This window comes from Engystomops pustulosus, chromosome 6 (assembly GCF_040894005.1).
Source record: "Engystomops pustulosus chromosome 6, aEngPut4.maternal, whole genome shotgun sequence".
In the NCBI taxonomy this organism is placed as follows: Eukaryota; Metazoa; Chordata; class Amphibia; order Anura; family Leptodactylidae; genus Engystomops; species Engystomops pustulosus.
Genome location: NC_092416.1, coordinates 179450033 through 179470225, shown reverse-complemented (window position 1 = coordinate 179470225; position 20193 = coordinate 179450033). Strand labels below are relative to the sequence as shown.

The 20193-nt window shown below is 42.8% G+C and overlaps 1 protein-coding gene across 2 annotated transcripts; it reads left to right on the top strand.

Annotated features, from left to right (window-relative positions):
* Window positions 1–2155: 2155 nt before the first annotated feature.
* On the top strand, window positions 2156–19346 carry RNF222 (ring finger protein 222). 2 transcript variants are annotated; one of them, XM_072112600.1, is made up of 3 exons: window positions 2156–2391; window positions 12329–12395; window positions 15568–19346. In XM_072112600.1, exon 3 carries the CDS (start codon window positions 15584–15586, stop codon window positions 16220–16222), a length of 639 nt encoding a protein of 212 aa, XP_071968701.1. In that variant the 5' UTR covers window positions 2156–2391; window positions 12329–12395; window positions 15568–15583; the 3' UTR covers window positions 16223–19346. The 2 variants fall into 2 exon arrangements, with proteins under 2 accessions (XP_071968701.1, XP_071968700.1); XM_072112599.1 differs by lacking the exon at window positions 2156–2391 and having other exon boundaries at window positions 11846–12395.
* The last annotated feature ends 847 nt before the right edge of the window (window positions 19347–20193 follow it).

The following is a 20193-nucleotide window of genomic DNA, read 5'->3' as shown; positions in this document are numbered from 1 at the left end:
AGCCATTCCGATCTTTCATTCCATCTGTAATGTAACCAAACATAAGACATAGCAGCGTTGATGTGACATGAGATAGGCATGACATAAAACTACTTGTTAAACTCATAACGATGACTTTGCCTGCGCTCGCAGATTTTATTGTTTAATACACATACAATAATGTGGAAACATTTTACTGCTTTATGAGTTTGTTTCCAACAAAGGTCAAATCCGAGAGTATTGTAAAGTCTTGTCAGAACTCGGTTGCGCGGGATGGTAACCAGATAGGGTCATTATAGTGGGAAAATATAATCCCTAAAAACATTACATAAAATTATTTACAGTCAGAAATTTCTCACGCCATTTGGATCCATCATCGAACCAATTTTCTAGAATGCTCTGGAAAGGTTCTCTGACGACCAGTCTATGATCTCTGGTTACGTCTTACCAGGAGGAATCTCTTTGTCGGAAAGTGTCCTATACAATAAAATCTACTGAATTCAAAACTTATGAGACCGAGTTTAGTAAGATGATAAACAAACATCACGAAATGATACCAAATATAATAAAAAACAAACCCCACTGAGACGGAGACATCTTATATCTTAAGCTCTATTGACTATAATTTGCAGCAAACTCGCATTTTGTGCTTGCCGGAACCTGCGGCCCCAATACTCAGGAACTGAACTCAGCATGTCCGTCCGTTCAGTTCGGGTTGCTGAGCGTTCAGACTGGATGTTTCAGCAAGTACACAATGGGGCAGATTTACTTACCTGGTCCATTGGCGATCCAGCGACGCGTTCTCTGCGGTGGATTCGGGTCTTCCAGCGATTCACTAAGGTAGTTCCTCCGCCGTCCACCAGGTGGCGCAGCTGTGCTGAAGTTCCCCGGAGGCGCGCTGGAATGCCCTGAAATTCACCGGCCTATACCTGGTGAAGGTAAGTGCAAGTTTCGCGACACATTTTTTTTTAAAAATGCAGCGTTTTTTCCGAATCCGTTGGGTTTTCGTTTGGCCACGCCCCCGATTTCCGTCGCGTGCATGCCAGCGCCGATGCGCCACAATCTGATCGCGTGCGCCAAAATCCCGGGGCAATTCAGGGAAAATCGGCGCAAATCGGAAATATTCGGGTAACACGTCGGGAAAACGCGAGTCGGGCCCTTAGTAAATGACCCCCAATGCAATTCGAGGGGAGTTAGATGTGTCAAACTCCCTGCATCCCAAGTCTGATCATATGCATTAGATGATGGACAGTCCAAACCACCAATTTTGGTTGGAAGCCGCTCCACCATATAAAAAATGAGGGTTCCTTGGGGTTCTAAGGATCTGGAAATTCGAATTTCACTTTACCAGAACTTGTCAAGGAAGGGGCTTACTCCGCCTTTCATGCTTGAGGATTGATTTTGTATTTTTGTCCTAATGCATATCTGCTCTCTAAATGGAAGACGTTCATTGCTCCCTGCTCTGCCATTACTTTTGGCGGCCAGAGGAAGTGCGGATTTGCCTATAAAGAACCCCACACAATTCCCAGGCCTCAGAATTTGAAGTGGGATAACACTGACATCCTCAGGACACGAACACAATGTAAAGCAACGGCAGAGCAGTAAGCAACAGACTCCATTATTCAGAGTGTTCTGTAATAATGGGGCAGATTTACTTACCCGGTCCAGTCGCGATCCAGCGGTGCGTTCTCCGATGAGGGTCCGGCCGGGATTCACTATGTCCACCAGGTGTCGCTGCTGCGCTGAGGTCCGCCGGAGTTCACCTGGTTCTTCTCGGTGCATGGTGAGTGCTTGATTTTGCCACACTTTTCGTTTTTGAAATTCCGTGTTTTTTCCGAATCCATCGGGTTCTCCGACGGCCACACCCCCCCATTTCTGTTGTGTGAAAGCCGTCGCCAAAATAAAACCGCGTGCGCCAGAATTCCCGGCAGAGTTCGGCGCAAAACGGAAAAAGTCGGGAAACCTGACAAAAATGCGACAGCAGAGCCCTTAGCAAATGAGCCCCAATGTCTCAGGTACTGGCTCCCCCTACAGGAAGGGCAGATGATGCACCTTATGAAACCACACAGGTTGCAGCCTACTATTTCTGGACCGCATTTTTGGCTTTGTCTAATGATTTTTTTTTTTTTGCATTCTATTTTTTTCATCTGTTTTTGGTTGAATCATTTCTAGCAGAGCACTTGGCGCTTATCCGGCAGAAGAACCTGTGGTAACCTGACCTGAATGACTACACAGATGAGTAAAAAATATCTCTCAGGAGGAGATGCTGTGGGCTGACAATACAAGCCGCACCTCTATAATCCAGCAGAGAGGTGGAGCCCGGGGACTGACAAAAATCTCAGGACTTGCAAAGAGTCTCAGACGAGGCTCAGACAGATCTCCACGTGGTACCACAGTGCGACCAGCGACCAGGTACACCATGCACCATTACATTATGCAATTTTAGAATAACAATAATGATAATTATTATTTTATTATATATATATATATATATTTTATTATTATTATTTTTTTTTTTTTTAATAATAAGTGAAATTTCTTTACCATTATTTTATATAATTTTTTTATTTTTATATTTTGCCTGCAACCATTCAGGACTAACACCATGCATTGTAATAGATCATAAAAGTTATTATTGCTAAAAAATACAGTAATAATTTTGCCACTGCTTGCACAATAAGATAAATGAGCTAATAGTAAAACAGCCAAAGTGCCTCTAATACAGTTATTAACTAGATAAATTTACATTTTAAAGATGATAAATTATTATTATTATTTATTTCTATCATTACGTCTATTGTTATTAATATTATAATTATTATATTTATATTATTACATTATATATTATATTATTATTATTATTATTATTATTATTATTATATATTTCATTTCTATTTATTAAATTAATGATATTTATTGGCAATATAATGTTTTATCTATCATAGCATATACATGATCAATAAGACAATTTGGTGATTAGGGAAATAATAATTAAATAATTTTTATTTTTGCACCGTAACTTTACCATAGCATTCAGTTCATGGACAGAATACTTAATATTCTTATCATCTTTGGTCAAAATCGTTGGTTGTAGGGTCAAACTCCAATTCAATCAACTCCCCAACCTATTCAAAGGCATGCATTTCAAAAAAATTGGCAATTGGATGCCATTGGTCGGACTCCCAGCACTTAACCCCTTGTACTGTAAATAGGGTATATTGGTTACTTGGTTTTGGTCAACCTCTTTAGGGAAGGAGTATCCTAGTTTGTGAGGGACAACCACTCTACAGAACTACAGTCAGGTTGGGTTTGTCCCTTGACTTTAGATGGTAGACAGACAGACCGGTCTCTCATTGACGTCCCTTAGTATAGACAGTCCAGCAGCACGCCCGATGTCAATATATGGGCATTCCTTACAATGTAATACTATTATCCCTGATCAAATAATGCACTTCCCTCCTCCAAAAGACAGAAACCAGGGAGCTTTGTGATGCTAATGTAAGTTGACTCTCAGCGAGTCGCTAAATTGTCCTTGGGAGAGGTCAACAGAGAGCCGGCCGGTATCAAAAGATTGTCCCATTGTGAATTGTTTGTAGCCATTTCCTGTAGATATCTTTTATACTGCTATGTTTATAGTACATCTACCGTTATCATGGAGTGCACATTGTTCCTCAGTATGTTATTATTACTATTATCCTTTATTTATGCCGTATGAATGGCCACCATCAAAGACCAAGAACATGGAAGTTCTCTGAAGTGCCTACTAAAGAATGTTCCTCCATGTTCGACGCCATCGTCATCGGGTCTCAGTTAAAACGATGCTTGGAGTTTCTAATAATATTATTCTATGTGACAGATGACCAACGGGAGATTATTTCTGAACTTATGATTCACCGGCAAATGAATGTTTTGGTTCATTAGTTGAGGAACGGTTCTGGAACGTTGCCTAATCCTAGTTATGTACATGTGACTTACTAAACACGTACGCGAGGGAGTCAATAGATATGATGCAACATAAATTAGTAGTAACTTCACCTTGGACATATCAGAAGGAGAGGTTTATCCTAGTTTTAGCCTTCATTTGGTCCATTCTATGTCTCTTCTTCAGTAGCTGAGGATTTCTATTGTTATAGGTTAGTGTTGTTTCTTCTTACTTCTTTATACCTCTGTGCCAATAGTTGACTCCATTGGTGACTCCATCTTTGGAGTCATCCATGTGTCTTCTACTTTCTCATCAATAATTCTACTCCATGTTCATAAATGTGACACCATTCACCGTTCCCCCATAATGTAGATTGTTAAAATGATGGCCACCGAAGTGAATCATTGAGGTTGGGGGTCCTCTGGGTTTTCAGCTCAGAGTTCCTTCACTATATTAAGGGTAAATGGAAAGTGGTTGTACAACCAGATCCAACTAGATCCATAGATCCAATTCCCACATATGACCTCAAGATGTCCAGATGGAAATCTGTAGGGTTTATTGGGGGATATACAACGCCTACAGTGCCCCTATATCCAAATTCTATTGATGCAATCTTGCTTCTTTCTCTTCTCTCCGGCATCTCACCCCCTGCGGTGGTCACTAGGACTCCCAAATATGCAACTGGGCTCCCCCTGTGTTGGAGTCTATAGTGCGACAGCATGAGGTCTATGTGGAAGGGACGAAGCTTCAACATCGGTGTCAAAGAGATATATCTCAACATCTTCTCTGTAACAGTATCTGACTATTCTGTCTGTTTCTCCATTTGGCCCATGTCCATATATACAAGGATGTGTCAGTGAAGCTTATGGCCCTTTCTTAATCTAGCCAAAAGATGATGGTAAACTATCATTTACAATTTCGGGGGGGGGGGGGGGCGCGGTCAACCAACCATCTATGTGGGAGAATCAAATCTTTTCCCCTAATGACATAAATTTCTCGGAATAAGGATTATGCACCTGCGATACTTTTTGTGTAAGGATGGTGTCTGGTGGTGGTTTAGCTTGCTTGAGAAATCACGTAATGTTCGAAACCCATAGCAAAGCTGCTTGTTGTTTTTCTTTACTCTCCAGTGAGCACCTTAAGATGAAGTACCGTGACTGTGGTTGTCAATATTTTTAATGGATTTTCTTTTTAAAATTATGAAATTTTTATAAATAAGACGCTATCTTCTGATTTTTGGCGGTGGTTCACTTCATCTTACCCAATGAGAACGCCACAATGCTCAAGTGTGTATAGGAGTACAGGATGTGATGCCTGCTGAGCAAAAGAGTGTTTGGCCAACAGCCTAGTTAGGTGTACATCCAGCATGAGACCAATTATAGTTTAGTCTAAAACTATCTATACACATTAGATGTATGTCAGTGAATCCCACTATTTTGGTAAGTTCAGGGCCAGCGTTAAGGGGCAGCAAACTGGGCATTTGCACAGGGCCCCCTGTCCTAAAGGGGCCCCCTGCATGTGAACTTTTGTGGGCAGAGGATGTATTACTCTTTTCATACCCCTTAGTTGATTGCCCGAGGAGTATTATCAATATATTTCATATTTAACTTCTATCATCAATCTACCTCTCATCTGTCTCTCTCCTATAGAATTCTCCTACAGTCCCATATTACACATAACCTTATCCCACTACAAAGTGTTATTATTCTGCAGGGCTAAAGGAGCCTCTTACTGACTGTGACTGATCATAAAATAGTTTTATTTTAGGGCCCCATCTTTAGTATTGCCCAGGACCCCACTATTTCTAAAACCGGCCCTGGGTGGGTTTAGTGGGTCATCTTATGCCCCTTAACAGGCCATTATCCTTCAGACCCAGATGGTCCAACAAGGGTCAAGGACAAGTGACCATTCCTTGACAAAGCTTATTATAATCTAATGTTAGGCACGTGGAGCCCTTCTTCGCCTCATGTTTTTATTATTGTGTCTAAGATTGACTCACGTTTTGGGCAGAGACTAACAGTACCTTTATTTCCACACAATGGACCATAAAAGTGGAAATCAGCTGTTTTGTTCCAAGGCAAACTGGTCCATCCCTTTTACCATGAGGTACCTGCTGGGTCGTGAGGGCAAAGTGATCATGTTCGCCTAAAGGTCTGCCAATGTAGGTCCTTCTTGGACCGTCACAGGTATACCCATAGGTGAGATTCAAATTTTTAACAGGGTCTTTACTTTGGGTGTAAGAAGCCCATCATGTAGGGCAGCACAAGAAAAAAATACCACCTACTCTAATCAATAATTCCAATATTTAATATGCACTTTATGTTAATATATTATTTAATATGCAAATATGTTAATTAATATGTAAATTATTTTCTTAATATATTAACTCATATTTAGACATACGTATTCAGCCCCTTTAACAACCCATAAATAGAAAAATGTTGTGTTAACTGAATTGATCGGGAAGGTAGAACACATATAACACCAGAACCAAGCTAAATACAGCACCAGAGCCAAGATCATACCATAAATACAGCACTAAAAACCTACTTCTTTAAAATATATAGCTCCAGAGCCAAGGTTATACTTAAATACAACCTCATAACCTTATAAGTTCTATACTTAAATACAGCACCGGACCCAAGCCCAAAAAGCAGAAGAATAATTACAGCACCAGAACCAAGATCAATAAAAAAAATACAGAACATAGCAAGTAACATTTCCCTCACAGTTGCCAATATAGTCACAGTTCCCGAAAATGGTATCCAACAGTCACAGTGCCCCCCCACACACAGAAAACAATTGTCACGTTGGCAGAAGCCAGTTGTCACAGCAACAGCCCTTCAGTAGCCAATAGTCAAACCAGCAGCCCCCAACAACCACCAGTCATAGTGCCTGCACCCGTGTAGCCAATAGTAACAGGGCCTGCCCCCAGGTTGCCAGTAGTTACAAAGTCGCAGAATAGTCCCAAAAGATGGTCACAATTGAGCATTGGGTCATCCTGGATATTCAGCTTCTCTTTGGGCTATTCCCATCTGAAGCATTTCCATCCATTCCCCCTATGTCATAAATCCAAAATAGGAATATGGTCCTCAGCTTCGATTTTTCCCTGTTTATCCAAAAGGTGAGGGTCCTAGATAACTTTTCCTGTGGAACCATGAAAATCTTATAATGTCCAGTGTTCTATCCAGGTGTCGCATTAGCAACTTCTTCAGGGAAATACTCACATGAGGAAACAATATAAAAGGAGCCTTGTGTTTATTATTAGGAATTTTTGAGACGGAGCCAATCTATACAGAGACCGTGCGCTCATGGGGTTGTCTTTACAGGAAAATACTGGTAAAAGCCAGTAACTTATCCCCTGCACTTGTTACCTGGACAGTCCTTTAGGCTCTCTAAGAAATCACTTTTCGGTCCAATCAGAAGCCAGAAACCAGACCGACACTGAAATTCTTGATATGATTTTTGAATTTGGAAAAAAATTATTTTCCCCCGGTTTCAACGCTTCCCCTATCCAATCCAATCTGATTGTGCACATTTATGTGCCTGACAGAGAATATAGTCATCAGATGATTGCTATTGGATGACCATGGGCATCTAGGTAGGTCTAAATTTTTACATATTCCTGGAAAAACTTTTCTAAAACACTTTTTATAACACTCTATTATCAGGTGCGTATCTCAGAGGGCAGTTACTGAGCTAAGTGCCCCAGCTGCTGGTTGTTGGGGGCATCAGTGAAACTACTTTGTATACAGGTAATCTATATACACCAATTTTATGTTCTAATGGCATACTGTACCTTTAAGAGCCTTGAATCTGGCGCCCCCTGCACACTCCACAGGTAACTGCACAAAGCTCAGACTGCACTACTTTTGATAAATTTGGCCAAAGTGTGTACTATCTCTAGGGCTAGGCAGTCTCCGGAAGCTTAATAAATACTAGTGTACAGAACACGCGCCATCCGGTAGTAGGGAGGCAGTGGGGGAATTGGTGTAGCACAGGAAGGACACACCACCTGACTATAGAGAAACCTGAAAATCACAGCTTGCAAATTGCTAGGCATTTGCCTATTGGTTTGAGCTGCAGAGACCTGTACTTACTTGTGTCAGCTGTAGCCCCATTGTTCCATAACCATAAAGCCAGTAATCTCCTGTAAGACTATGTAACCAATTAGACAGTTGCCTCCTGTAAGCCACTATTACCATAAAGCTAGTAACCATCAAGCCAGTTGCCTCATTTAAGCCTCTGTAACCATCAAGTTATTTGCCTTCTGTAAGCCTCTGTAACCATCAAGTTATTTGCCTTCTGTAAGCCTCTGTAACCACAAAGTCAGTAATCTCCTGTTAGCCTGTGTAACCAATAAGACAGTTGCCTCCTGTAAGCCCCTATTACCAGCAACCTAGTTGCCACCTGTAAGCCACTATAACCATAAAGCTAGTAACCATCAAGCCAGTTGCCTCATTTAAGCCTCTGTAACCATCAAGTTACTTGCCTTCTGTAAGCCTCTGTAAACCCATGTTACGATCCAGCTATTTGCAACCTGTAAGCCCATGTAGCCATAAAGCTACATGTAGTTGCCACCTGTAAGCTGCTTTAACCATTAAGCTAGTAACCTCCTATAAGTTTCTGCAACCATCAAGCCAGTTGCCTCATTTAAGCCTTTGTAACCATCAAGCCAGTAGCCTCCTGTATGCCCCTGATAATATCAAGTTATTTGCAAACCTTAAGCCTCTGTAACCATCAAGCTAGTTGCCCCCTGTACGCCTCTGTAACAATAAAGTCATTTTTTTGCCTGTGTAACCAATAAGCAGGTTGCCTCTAGTTAAACGGTTTGTATCCTTTATTCCAGTTATTCGTGCAGTTCATTGCTGTGTCCACTTGAATATTTTTACCATCCTTGAGTGGGGCCATGTATAAATCAATTATTACTCGCTTGGGGACAACCAGCTTTCCCCGAAAAGCCATCACCAGTGACGGATGGATTACAGACTTGCATTTTGTACAGATTTTTTAGGTAATAACCGTACAGTTGATGTATTTCGAGTCCCAGCATCGTGTATCGGGATCCGTTACTGCGATAATCCCATCTGGAATCTGCAGCTGGCACGTTAATGAGCGAGTAAAACAAATACTTCCGTCCTGTCTATGAGCTCAGTTCAGGTCAACGAGACTACACAAAGATCTGGAGATTATCACGTTTACCCGACATGGGCCAGCGGCCTCCGCCTGGGCACCGCTGACTTTACAAATATTATAGACTCACTTCCTCTACGTGTTTTACATAAATATGATCGTTAGGCATTGTCCCTAGCGAGATGTGTAATCATACAGATGTATGTGTTGTCTGTAACTGTGAAATATGGACTCTATGGGTGTTTCCTCACACTGCTGTGCTCTGTGCTCCATGCAATCATTGTTAGGTATTGTCCTTGGAGAGATATTTAATCATTCCTTTATGTATATTGTTAGTAGCAGCAGGGCTGTGAAACGTGGATTTAAATTCCAGGAGTGTAGCTTCTCCAGGTGCACTGGGGGCGTGTCCTCACACTGCTGTGCTCTGTGCTCCATGCAATGATTGTTAGGTATTGTCCTTGGAGAGATGTTTAATCATTCCTTTATGTATATTGTTAGTAGCAGCAGGGCTGTGAAAAGTGGATATAAATTCCAGGAGTGTAGCTACTGCAGGTGCACTGGGGGCGTGTCCTCACACTGCTGTGCTCTTGGCTCTGCATTGAACAACTTCACAGCTCCTCCCCTTCTGCTCTGAGTGACCACATCAAGGTAGATGAGAGAGGTTGTAGAGAAGCTAAAAGTAAAGAGCTAAGAGCACAGCAGTGTGAGGACATGTCCAAAGTCTACTAGGAGAGGCTTAAATCCTGGAATATAGGCCAATTCTTACAAACCCAAAGATATGATTACACAATGCTACCAATCTGCTGTATTTCATACCTGCTGATAGATTCATGGAAAAGATTATTAGGCGCCGTACAGTAATAATGGTGGATTAACCCATGGGGTGGTCTCACAGATTTGAGGAGCCTTAAAGGAATCCAACAGAATGTTGCAGTTGTCACCTACAAAGGTTCTGAGTTTCTTCTCATTTCTAGAGGTTGACCACGTCCCAGCTATCTATGTCCGGGCGTTCAAGTTCGTGTGTACATACGGAAGCTAAGTACCCCAGTATCTTATATATGTTTTCACTCTGCTTTTTGCACAAAATGTTACCCCATAAGAGAATGGGGCACATTTACTTACCCGGTCCTGTCGCGCTCCCTGATGTGCGTTGTCCGACGAGGATGAAGTCCGACGCGATTCACCAAGATCGTGCGCCTGATATCCTGCATGTGTCGCTTCCCCGCTCAGGTCCATGGAGTTCACCTTCTTCTTCCTGGTGCATGTATGTGCATGGCTTGCGACACAATTTGAATGTTAAATCCCGTGCTCAGTCCGAATCTGTCCGTCGGCCACGCCCCCCAATTAGTGCCGCATGAAAGTTGGCGCCAAAAACCCCTGTTAAATGCGGCGCAGATCAGAACTAGTTGGGAAACCCGAGACAAATTCGGCCCACGATCCTTAGTAAATGTGCCCCAATGGGGCAGATTTACTTACCCGGTCAATTCGCGATCCATTGGCGCGTTCTCTGCGGTGGATTCGGGTCCGGCCGGGATTCACTAAGGCAGTTCCTCCAACGTCCACCAGGTGGAGCTGCTGAGCTGAAGTTCCCCGAGGCCCGCCGGAATGCCCTGAAGTTCACCGGCCTATTCCTGGTGAAGGTAAGCGCGAGTCCCGCAACACTTTTTTTTTTTTTTAAATGCGGTGGTTTTTCCGTATCCGTCGGGTTTTCGTTCGGCCAAGCCCCCCGATTTCCATCGCGTGCATGCCAGCGCCGATGTGCCACAATCCGATCGCATGCGCCAAAATCCCGGGGCAATACAGGGAAAATCAGCGCAAATCGGAAATATTCGGGTAACACGTCGGGAAAACATGAATCGGGCCCTTAGTAAATGACCCCCATTATGTTTATATGTATTAAGATGCTGCTAGATGTAATCCAGTAGGATAATAAATTGATTGGGGTAGATGACACTATTCTGTGACCAGTAATGCACAGTGGTGTGGCTGAACCTGTCGCACTTTGTAGGTAGGTATTATATGTAATAAGCCCAGATAGCTTTATCAAATGGACGGTAATCTAATAACTTTACTAATACACTATCATTACTATTATTTATAAATATCGTGTTAGCTCTGTGAGAACATGGCATCTGCTTTCCAACAGTGAGACCCCTGAGGAGCCGTCACACCCTAAACGGCGAAACGCGTCGGGTTAGTGGGTCTATGTACTATTTTATTGAATTAGAAGTTTAATATCCTGGTTTTATGTCCTGAGGCCTGAGTAATATTGTTTCAGAACACTTGCTATAATTGATATGGGACAAAAGTGTCCCATACTTTTAAAGGGAATAAAAAAAGTAGTTTTTTAGAGGTTTCTAAGTTTTCTGCGAGTTTTCTAGAGGTTGTCCTTGTCAGAACAGACGGGGCTTTCTCACCAAAAATTAGAGCACTTCATACCTAGGAATTTTGCGATTACATCCAATCACCCAAAATATTAGATACTTTGTGTAATTGGTGGAAACACCCTTTAAGGCTCAAATGAATCTTGACCAGATATTGATGTTCACTTGAATATCTGTCACTTGATTACTATCTGCAACATCGTCATGTCCAAGGGTCACCTCATCTCCTGGCACAAAGTTCACTTCTCGCTCTCCAGACCTTGGTGGTGACTACCTCTACCAGTGTTATACTCTATTCCTTCATCCCCTTTGCTACACGAGGCAACTAAACTAAAAAATATTGCCCACTTTAGAGACCTCAACAGAGGTATCGGAACCTTCTTGTAGTCTACTGATGTAGCCTACTGATCTCATCCAGCAAGAATGGGTCACATCAAGGGTTGATGACTTTTTGGTTAAAAAGTTTCCAACAAATTTGGGACACTTGTCCAATTGGCAGCCGCTGCTTCTTCGGAGTGTCCCTTCTAAGCTTTCCTCAAACATCCTGCAGTCTGTAGGAAGACTCGCTCATCTTAGCCATGAATTTCTTATCTCCAGTTTATTGTTCCTACTTGACGGATCTTCGTAAGTTCCATGTTCTTTGTCTACTCTTGTGGTGGAGCTTGTGCCAAAAAAAACTATGAATGGCAATTCTGAGTTTGGCCCGAGGAGCCACGTTACTACTTGGCTTAATAGTGGGAAAAATGGATCGACTCCCAGCTCCATGCCAAACCCAGTAGGCAGGAAACAGGTTAAGCAGCATTCAGTGATTATTCACGTCAGTCCCGGGAATCGCTGTATTGGGTGATGAGGAAAGTGACGAAAACACCCTGTTCCCATTATGAACCATCTTGTCTTCTTCTGCTTTCAGATTCTCCCCAAGGAGAAGAAGACGCTCAGGAGGAGGACAGACCTTTGACTCTCCGGGACCACAGCCAGTAAGTCCCTCTATTAATGATTGGCAGACAGATTAACCCCATAGTGTCTTGGCCGTATGGAAGAAAATCCGTGTAAAGTCATGTCTAATAGGGAATATTTTTAGCAACATTGTATTACTTTCTACTTTTTATGTTTTTTTTTAGATTGTTATTGCCTTTGCATTTATTTACTATATTTATCACACTATATCAGTTCAGCATGATATGATGGGGATGGTAGTCAGTCTCTGACACTGAATCACACATGATACACACATTTATCAGATGGCATCACACACAGTAGGATTAGATATGACATCCTAATCCCTAGATACTGATGCTGAGCAGGAGAACGTATAATGCATGTAAGACTTAGATATCAATAGAGAGTATTACACACAATAGGCTTAGATACAATGAATCAGCATATAGTCGCTCACATGGTTTAGATACAGTACTTCCGTACGGCAGATGGCATCAATAGGATTAGATCCAGTGACATATGATACATATGATGAGTGGCCTTAGATACACCTTCACCGCTGTGAATATCACACATAATAGCCTTAGATGAACTGGTTGAACATCACAATTGCCCTGGAAAGGATTTTTGATGGCAAATATGACATATACTCACATAGCAGGGGGCCTATTGGGGTGCAGGAGACCTTAGCTGCATGTGATTTCCTACTATTGTAGACAAGGAAATTGCAGGACCCTGTGCTGCTGTTGGACCCTTGTGTGACTAGACACTTACTCCTTGTCCTTTCAATATCTGCATAAACATTGTATCAGCTGCAATGACAGTGCCATCATAACCGTGCTCCCCCAAATACTGCCATAACAGTTCCATCATAACAGATAACAGTGGCAGTACCCACTGGCTTAAACATATTGTCAATAGTGTCAGCCACAGCACCCTAACACTGCCATAAGCGTTCTGCTATAACCGTGCGGGTCACAGCGCCCCCACATGGTAACATAGCAGTGCTCTCATAAAAGGTCCCAACTGAGGTCATAAGACTTCCCATTTCAGTGCCCCTAAATACAGCTATAATAGTGGCCATTACAGAGTCCCCCAACATCTCGATAAGACTGTAATAATAACATTGCCCATCACAGATATTGTAAACATGGCCAGAAGACTGCTATCATAACAGTGTCCACCACAGAGCCCCCAAACATGGCCATAAGACTGCTATCATAACAGTGTCCCTTATGGTGCCCCCAAACATGGCCATTAGAGTGCTATCATAACAGTGTCCAACACGGTGCCCCCAAACATGGCCATAAGAGTGCTATCATAACCATGCCCCTGATTGTGCCCCCAAACATGGCCAGAAGAGTGCTATCATAACAGTGTCCAACACATTGCCCCCAAACATGGCCATAAGACTGCTATCATAACAGTGTCCACCACAGAGCCCCCAAACATGGCCATAAGACCACTATCATAACAGTGTCCACCACAGTGCTCCCAAACATGGCCATAAGACTGCTATCATAACAGTGTCCAACACAGTGCCCCCAAACATGGCCATAAGACTGCTATCATAACAGTGTCCCTTATGGTGCCCCCAAACATGGCCATTAGAGTGCTATCATAACAGTGTCCAACACGGTGCCCCCAAACATGGCCATAAGAGTGCTATCATAACAGTGTCCACCACAGAGCCCCCAAACATGGCCATAAGACTGCTATCATAACAGTGTCCCTTATGGTGCCCCCAAACATGGCCATTAGAGTGCTATCATAACAGTGTCCAACACGGTGCCCCCAAACATGGCCATAAGAGTGCTATCATAACCATGCCCCTGATTGTGCCCCCAAACATGGCCAGAAGAGTGCTATCATAACAGTGTCCAACACATTGCCCCCAAACATGGCCATAAGACTGCTATCATAACAGTGTCCACCACAGAGCCCCCAAACATGGCCATAAGACCACTATCATAACAGTGTCCACCACAGTGCTCCCAAACATGGCCATAAGACTGCTATCATAACAGTGTCCAACACAGTGCCCCCAAACATGGCCATAAGACTGCTATCATAACAGTGTCCCTTATGGTGCCCCCAAACATGGCCATTAGAGTGCTATCATAACAGTGTCCAACACGGTGCCCCCAAACATGGCCATAAGAGTGCTATCATAACAGTGTCCACCACAGAGCCCCCAAACATGGCCATAAGACTGCTATCATAACAGTGTCCCTTATGGTGCCCCCAAACATGGCCATTAGAGTGCTATCATAACAGTGTCCAACACGGTGCCCCCAAACATGGCCATAAGAGTGCTATCATAACCATGCCCCTGATTGTGCCCCCAAACATGGCCAGAAGAGTGCTATCATAACAGTGTCCAACACATTGCCCCCAAACATGGCCATAAGACTGCTATCATAACAGTGTCCACCACAGAGCCCCCAAACATGGCCATAAGACCACTATCATAACAGTGTCCACCACAGTGCTCCCAAACATGGCCATAAGACTGCTATCATAACAGTGTCCAACACAGAGCCCCCAAACATGGCCATAAGACTGCTATCATAACAGTGTCCAACACAGTGCCCCCAAACATGGCCATAAGACTGCTATCATAACAGTGTCCAACACAGTGCCCCCAAACATGGCCATAAGACTGCTATCATAACAGTGTCCAACACAGAGCCCCCAAACATGGCCATAAGACCGCTATCATAACAGTGTCCAACACTGTGTCCCCGAGTGCCATCATAATAGTGTCCACCACAGTGCCCCCAAACATGGCCATGAGAGTTCTGTCATAAGTGTCCATCATGGTGCCCGCAAACATGGCCATAAGAGTGTTGTCATAAAAGATCCAGTCACAGTTCCCCTAAACATTGCCTTAATAATTCTATTGTGAATGTTTCATTCGTAGTGCAACCAACACAGCCATAACAGTGGTCATTACAGTGTCAGCCACAATTCTCTAAACCCCCAAACTCTACCATGACGCATATGATATAAAAACAATTTACTCAGTTGGATTGATAAACAATCCCTAACACCAAGTATCCAAGTATATGGTGTGGATATTGAATTATTTATCGATCCGACTGAGTGAATTCTAAAACTACTTGCCAATTCCTAGTGGTGAATTGATATAAAAACAAATCTCAAGTTTTGATCCCTATAATCTCATAGACCTTTTTTATTTCTTCATAGGAAAATATTGACAGCCATGTCGGATGAAGAAAGCTGCAAGGAGACCCCTGCAAATGAGTGTCCAGTGTGCTACGAGGGTCTACAGAACCCCAATATCTCTGAGCGGAGACTGAGCTGTGGTCATGCCTTCTGTCACGATTGCCTTGTGAAGTATCTCATGACGGCCAAAAAAGAGGGTTCCATAAAGAAGAACATCATATGTCCCCTATGCCGCTATGTGACGTTCCTCAGCAGGAGGGGACTCATTTTACCACCAAACACTGGAGAACTCAATCAGATTATTGAAGTTCCTCATAGTCCTTCATGTCTGTCACATTCTTCTATCGTGGGGAACCCCAACACTTTGGTTATACCCATTCCTGAAACAACTGGGTCAAATAGTCCTCAAGACCTTTGTAGGTGCACATGTTCTGGTGATGCCAGCCCAGATCTAATAAGTCATACATGCGGCTCTCAAGTCTTTATTATCAGTGATCAGGGCCAACCCATGGAAAGCGGTGAGGAAGTGGTCCCCACCAACACCGAAACACACCTTGTAGATGCCAGGGTTAACTGTTGCCGCTCTCCATCTTTGATAATGATCTTACTACTTATATTTCTTGTAGCTGTCTTGGCAGCAGTTCTTCCATGGATATTGTTGGTCAAAAAAACATGAAAACAAAGTTGCCCTTCTTAGAAGGTTTTGGATCAGGAGATGTGATGACCATCGTAGCATGAGGTGTTTTGCCTCCTCATATGGCTGGTGCAGCAGACGTGTTTCGAAGAGAGGAGACGTCTTCCTGGTTTGGCAGTTAAGGTTGGGTAAACGTAGACTGGATTTTGCTGTAGGCATAGATATAATACAAGCATGCGATGAACTGTCAGACATGGCACCTTTCGGGTTTAGTTTTTGGCCCATAGAAGATTCTTGTAAGCCTTCAAACAGCCCAACCATGACAGGTCTATCGTTTCATAAGATACCTCCCAACTGACCTACTTCTGTATTCGTGATACAGCATGACTTGCACTTACAATGAAGGTCCTTCAAACATAGATTACAGTAGTATATCTCAAATACTTTGAGTTGAGTTGAAATTTTGGGGAGAATACATATTTTTGAGTCCTAATTGTATATCTGTGTACAAGACTCTAGAAGTCTTAAAAGCAAAAATGTGAAAAGGTCATCAGATTAATGAACCCATGATTGTGCTTTCTCAACCAAAAAGTTCACACGGATGTGGCCTAATGTATGGTTCACTCTAAAAAGGATGTAGGTCCCTCATAAACTATCAATAACCCTCCAGAAAGCCCTGCCAGGGTCAAGGATTGATGATCTCCCCTTCTCAGAGTTTGGTGAAGGACCAAGTGCTCATCGCTTTCATCTAGGAGAAGGTCTAAGTGTCCACCAAGGAATCTTGGACAAGTATTGTTCTCTTTCATACGGAGAAACTCTACTTTTTCTAAAATCTACTTCTCTGTTTGAGTGAATCTTTGATCATGGAGAGCACAACATTTATAAATGGCCATAATGGTTTATCGAGGCCATTCTTTATGAAACCTAATATGTTAATGTTTAATGCCTTCATACACATTGGATGAAAATTAGGCAGATCCTGCCCTCTGATGACTCTCCTCTGCCTGTTCCATTGTTCAGGGGAGATATGTCTCTTCTAGAAGACTCAGGTGACTGCCAGGCTCTTCGATCATAACACGTGTACTTTTGGCCAAGCCGATCATGTATGTGTTTGGGAGTGTTAAGAGAGATTGTTTGTCCGAAACCTATAATTCGGGAGGCCGCTATCTGATATCTATGGAAGCTTTTGGTCTTAAGTATAGTCCATATGTTATTATAGTCTATATATTATTTTGGCCACATTCCATGCAAGCATGGCGTCTTCGTCAGGGCTTGATTTTTGTAGGAGATATACCCTTTCATAAGGGTGGTGCCGCCTGCTCTGCACACAAAGTGGTGATTTATGTCATTTCATACTGACAAGTATGGAATCCGGAAATAATAACATAATTATAGCGTTTGGTTATCTGTAATATGAAGGCAGCAAACCTTAATCGAAACATTTAAACACCCTAGTTTTATATATATGCCACTTTTTTACACTTTTTTTTTTACACATTCATGCCCGGATGCCAAAAGTGGTGGCTTTCCTCCCTTGACAAACAATAGATTTGTGATAGGAGTTTTACAACACTGTACATGTTCAAATATATATTAAAAAACAATTACAGGCAGTCCCCGGGTTACATACAAGATAGGTTCCATAGGTTTGTTCTTAAGTTGAATTTGTATGCAAGTCGAAACTATATATTTTATAATTGTAGCTCCAGACAAAAAAATTATTTTTGCCCCAGTGACAATTGGAGTTTCAAAATTTTTTGCTGTACTGGGACCAAGTATTATCAATAAATCTTCATTACAGACACTTCACAGCTGATTATTACAGCCCGTACCTACACCAGAGACTACACCAGAGGTCACAGTGGGCAGAGAGGTCCGTCTTTAACTAGGGGTTGTCTGTAAGTCAGGCGTCCTTAAGTAGGGGACCGTCTGTATAGCAGTATTGTGAGGAGTTTGATTTAAAAGGGCTCGATATTCAGTTACAGTAGATCCAATAATTGGCCCAATAATTAGGCAGTGTAAAAGAGCATTAAAGTGTAACTCATATTTTAACATACTTTGCAGTAGTCCAGCGTGTGCACGTGAGGAGTAACACTACTCCTGGGTTAAATAACTTGTGGTCTTCATTTTTAAACCTCTGTCTTTAGTCTCTGCTGGGAATTTTCAGTTTTCTCTGCTCCCCCTCCCCTCTCCATAGACATTGGGGCAGATTTACTTACCCGATCCATTCGCGATCCAGCGGCGCGTTCTCTGCGGTGGATTCGGGTCCAGCCGGGATTCACTAAGGCAGTTCCTCCAACGTCCACCAGGTGTCGCTGCTGCACTGAAGAGCATCGGAATGCACTGAAGATCACCAAGCCATCGTGGGTGAAGGTGAGCGTGAGTCCAGCGACACTTTTTTTTCTTTTAAATGCGGCGGTTTTTCCGTATCCGTCGGGTTTTTTTACGGCCACCCCTGCCCCCCCCCCCCCCGATTCCTGTCGCTTGCATGCCAGCGCCGATGCGCCACAATCCGATCGCGTGCGCCAAAATCCCGAGGCTATACAGGGAAAATCGGCGCAAAGCGGAAAGATTCGGTCAATCCGTCGCAAAAACGCGAATCGGGCCCTTAGTAAATGACCCCCAATATCTGCATCTCATTGAGCTTCTGTCTGTCTTACTAGCAAGATGGAAGCAACAGAAAGGGCTGATAAGAGCCAAAGTATATGGACAATTAAGACTTCAATTTATTGAAAAAATTAGTGACCATGTAAGGTACCTTAAGTAGCCATATAATTTTAGCAAGTCCAGGTATCCAAATTCCAGGCCAACTGCATTAACCAATCACGGTAGGAGTTTACCTTTGATACTTAATTATGACCCTCCAAGCCTGTGGTGTTATTCAGGACGGGGATTCACCTGTGCATGGTTATAGGAGTATTAGGCCGTACCCTTAGAGTTTGTATAATCTATTATATAAAGATATATAGCATAAAAACTTATCAGATGCGTCTTCAACAACGTGAAAAAAAAAATAATCTTCCCTTGTGCGACCTATGATTCCATATCGTCCACTACTTCCATTTTAACCAACCAAAAATATGATGATAAGGTTATGATGCACTGTGAAATGTAAAGCTGCTATGGAATTACACTCATGAAATTCAGATATTGATGAATTGTGACACTGTGATACAGAAATAAAATTATTTTTTTTTAAAAAATAAAATAAAGCGAACTTATTTTTCTTGGTGTTTTTTTCCCTTCTAATTTTCAATTACCGTATATACTCGACTATAAGCCGACCCAAGTATAAGCCGAGGCCCCTTATTTTACCACAAAAACCTGGTAAAACCTATATTTTTTTTACTTGTGTATAAGCTGAAAATTGTGCTGGAAAACTAGGCTTATACTCGAGTATATATGGTACATCAGTGCTGGAGTATTGTCTACCTTCTTTCTGTTGACTTTTGCCATTGGTAAGGACACCACAAGGGTAGCAGAGGGTTCTCCGATGGGCCTAAGCAGACGTTTAACGAGGTTGGAGGCATTTCATTATGGGCTGGACTGGTATTCGTAATTGTTAAATTGATGACAGGTCATACGTTGACACACACACAAAGCCTGTGATGATGAAGGGTGGGCCATCAGGAGGGATGAAGGTATGCCATTCCTGCACTGTACTGTATCCCACCATAGACATTTGAAGGTTGACTAGTCTTACCGTAATCTCTGGGTCCAGACATAGTGGGGCAGATTTACTTACCCGGTCCTGTCGCGATCCAGCGGCACGTTCTCAGTGGAGGATTCCGGTCTTCCAGCGATTCACTAAGGTCGCGCGCCAGATGTCCACTAGGTGTCGCTGCTGCGCTGAATTCCGCCGGAGTTCACCGTCCCACCCTGGGTGCAGGTAAGCGCGTGTCAAGCGTCACTTTTTTCTTTAAAAAAATACAGCGTTTTTTCTGAATCCGTTGGGTTTTCTTGCGGCCGCGCCCCCCGATTTCCGTCACATGCATGCCGGCGCCGATTGCGCC

Excerpts from the sequence above, each read along its gene's own strand:
- RNF222 (XM_072112599.1), top strand. The coding sequence starts at position 12,265 with ATGAGGAAAGTGACGAAAACACCCTGTTCCCATTATGAACCATCTTGT. Across the intron at positions 12,396-15,567 it reads ACTCTCCGGGACCACAGCCA|GAAAATATTGACAGCCATGT; the intron begins GTAAGTCCCTCT and ends ATTTCTTCATAG.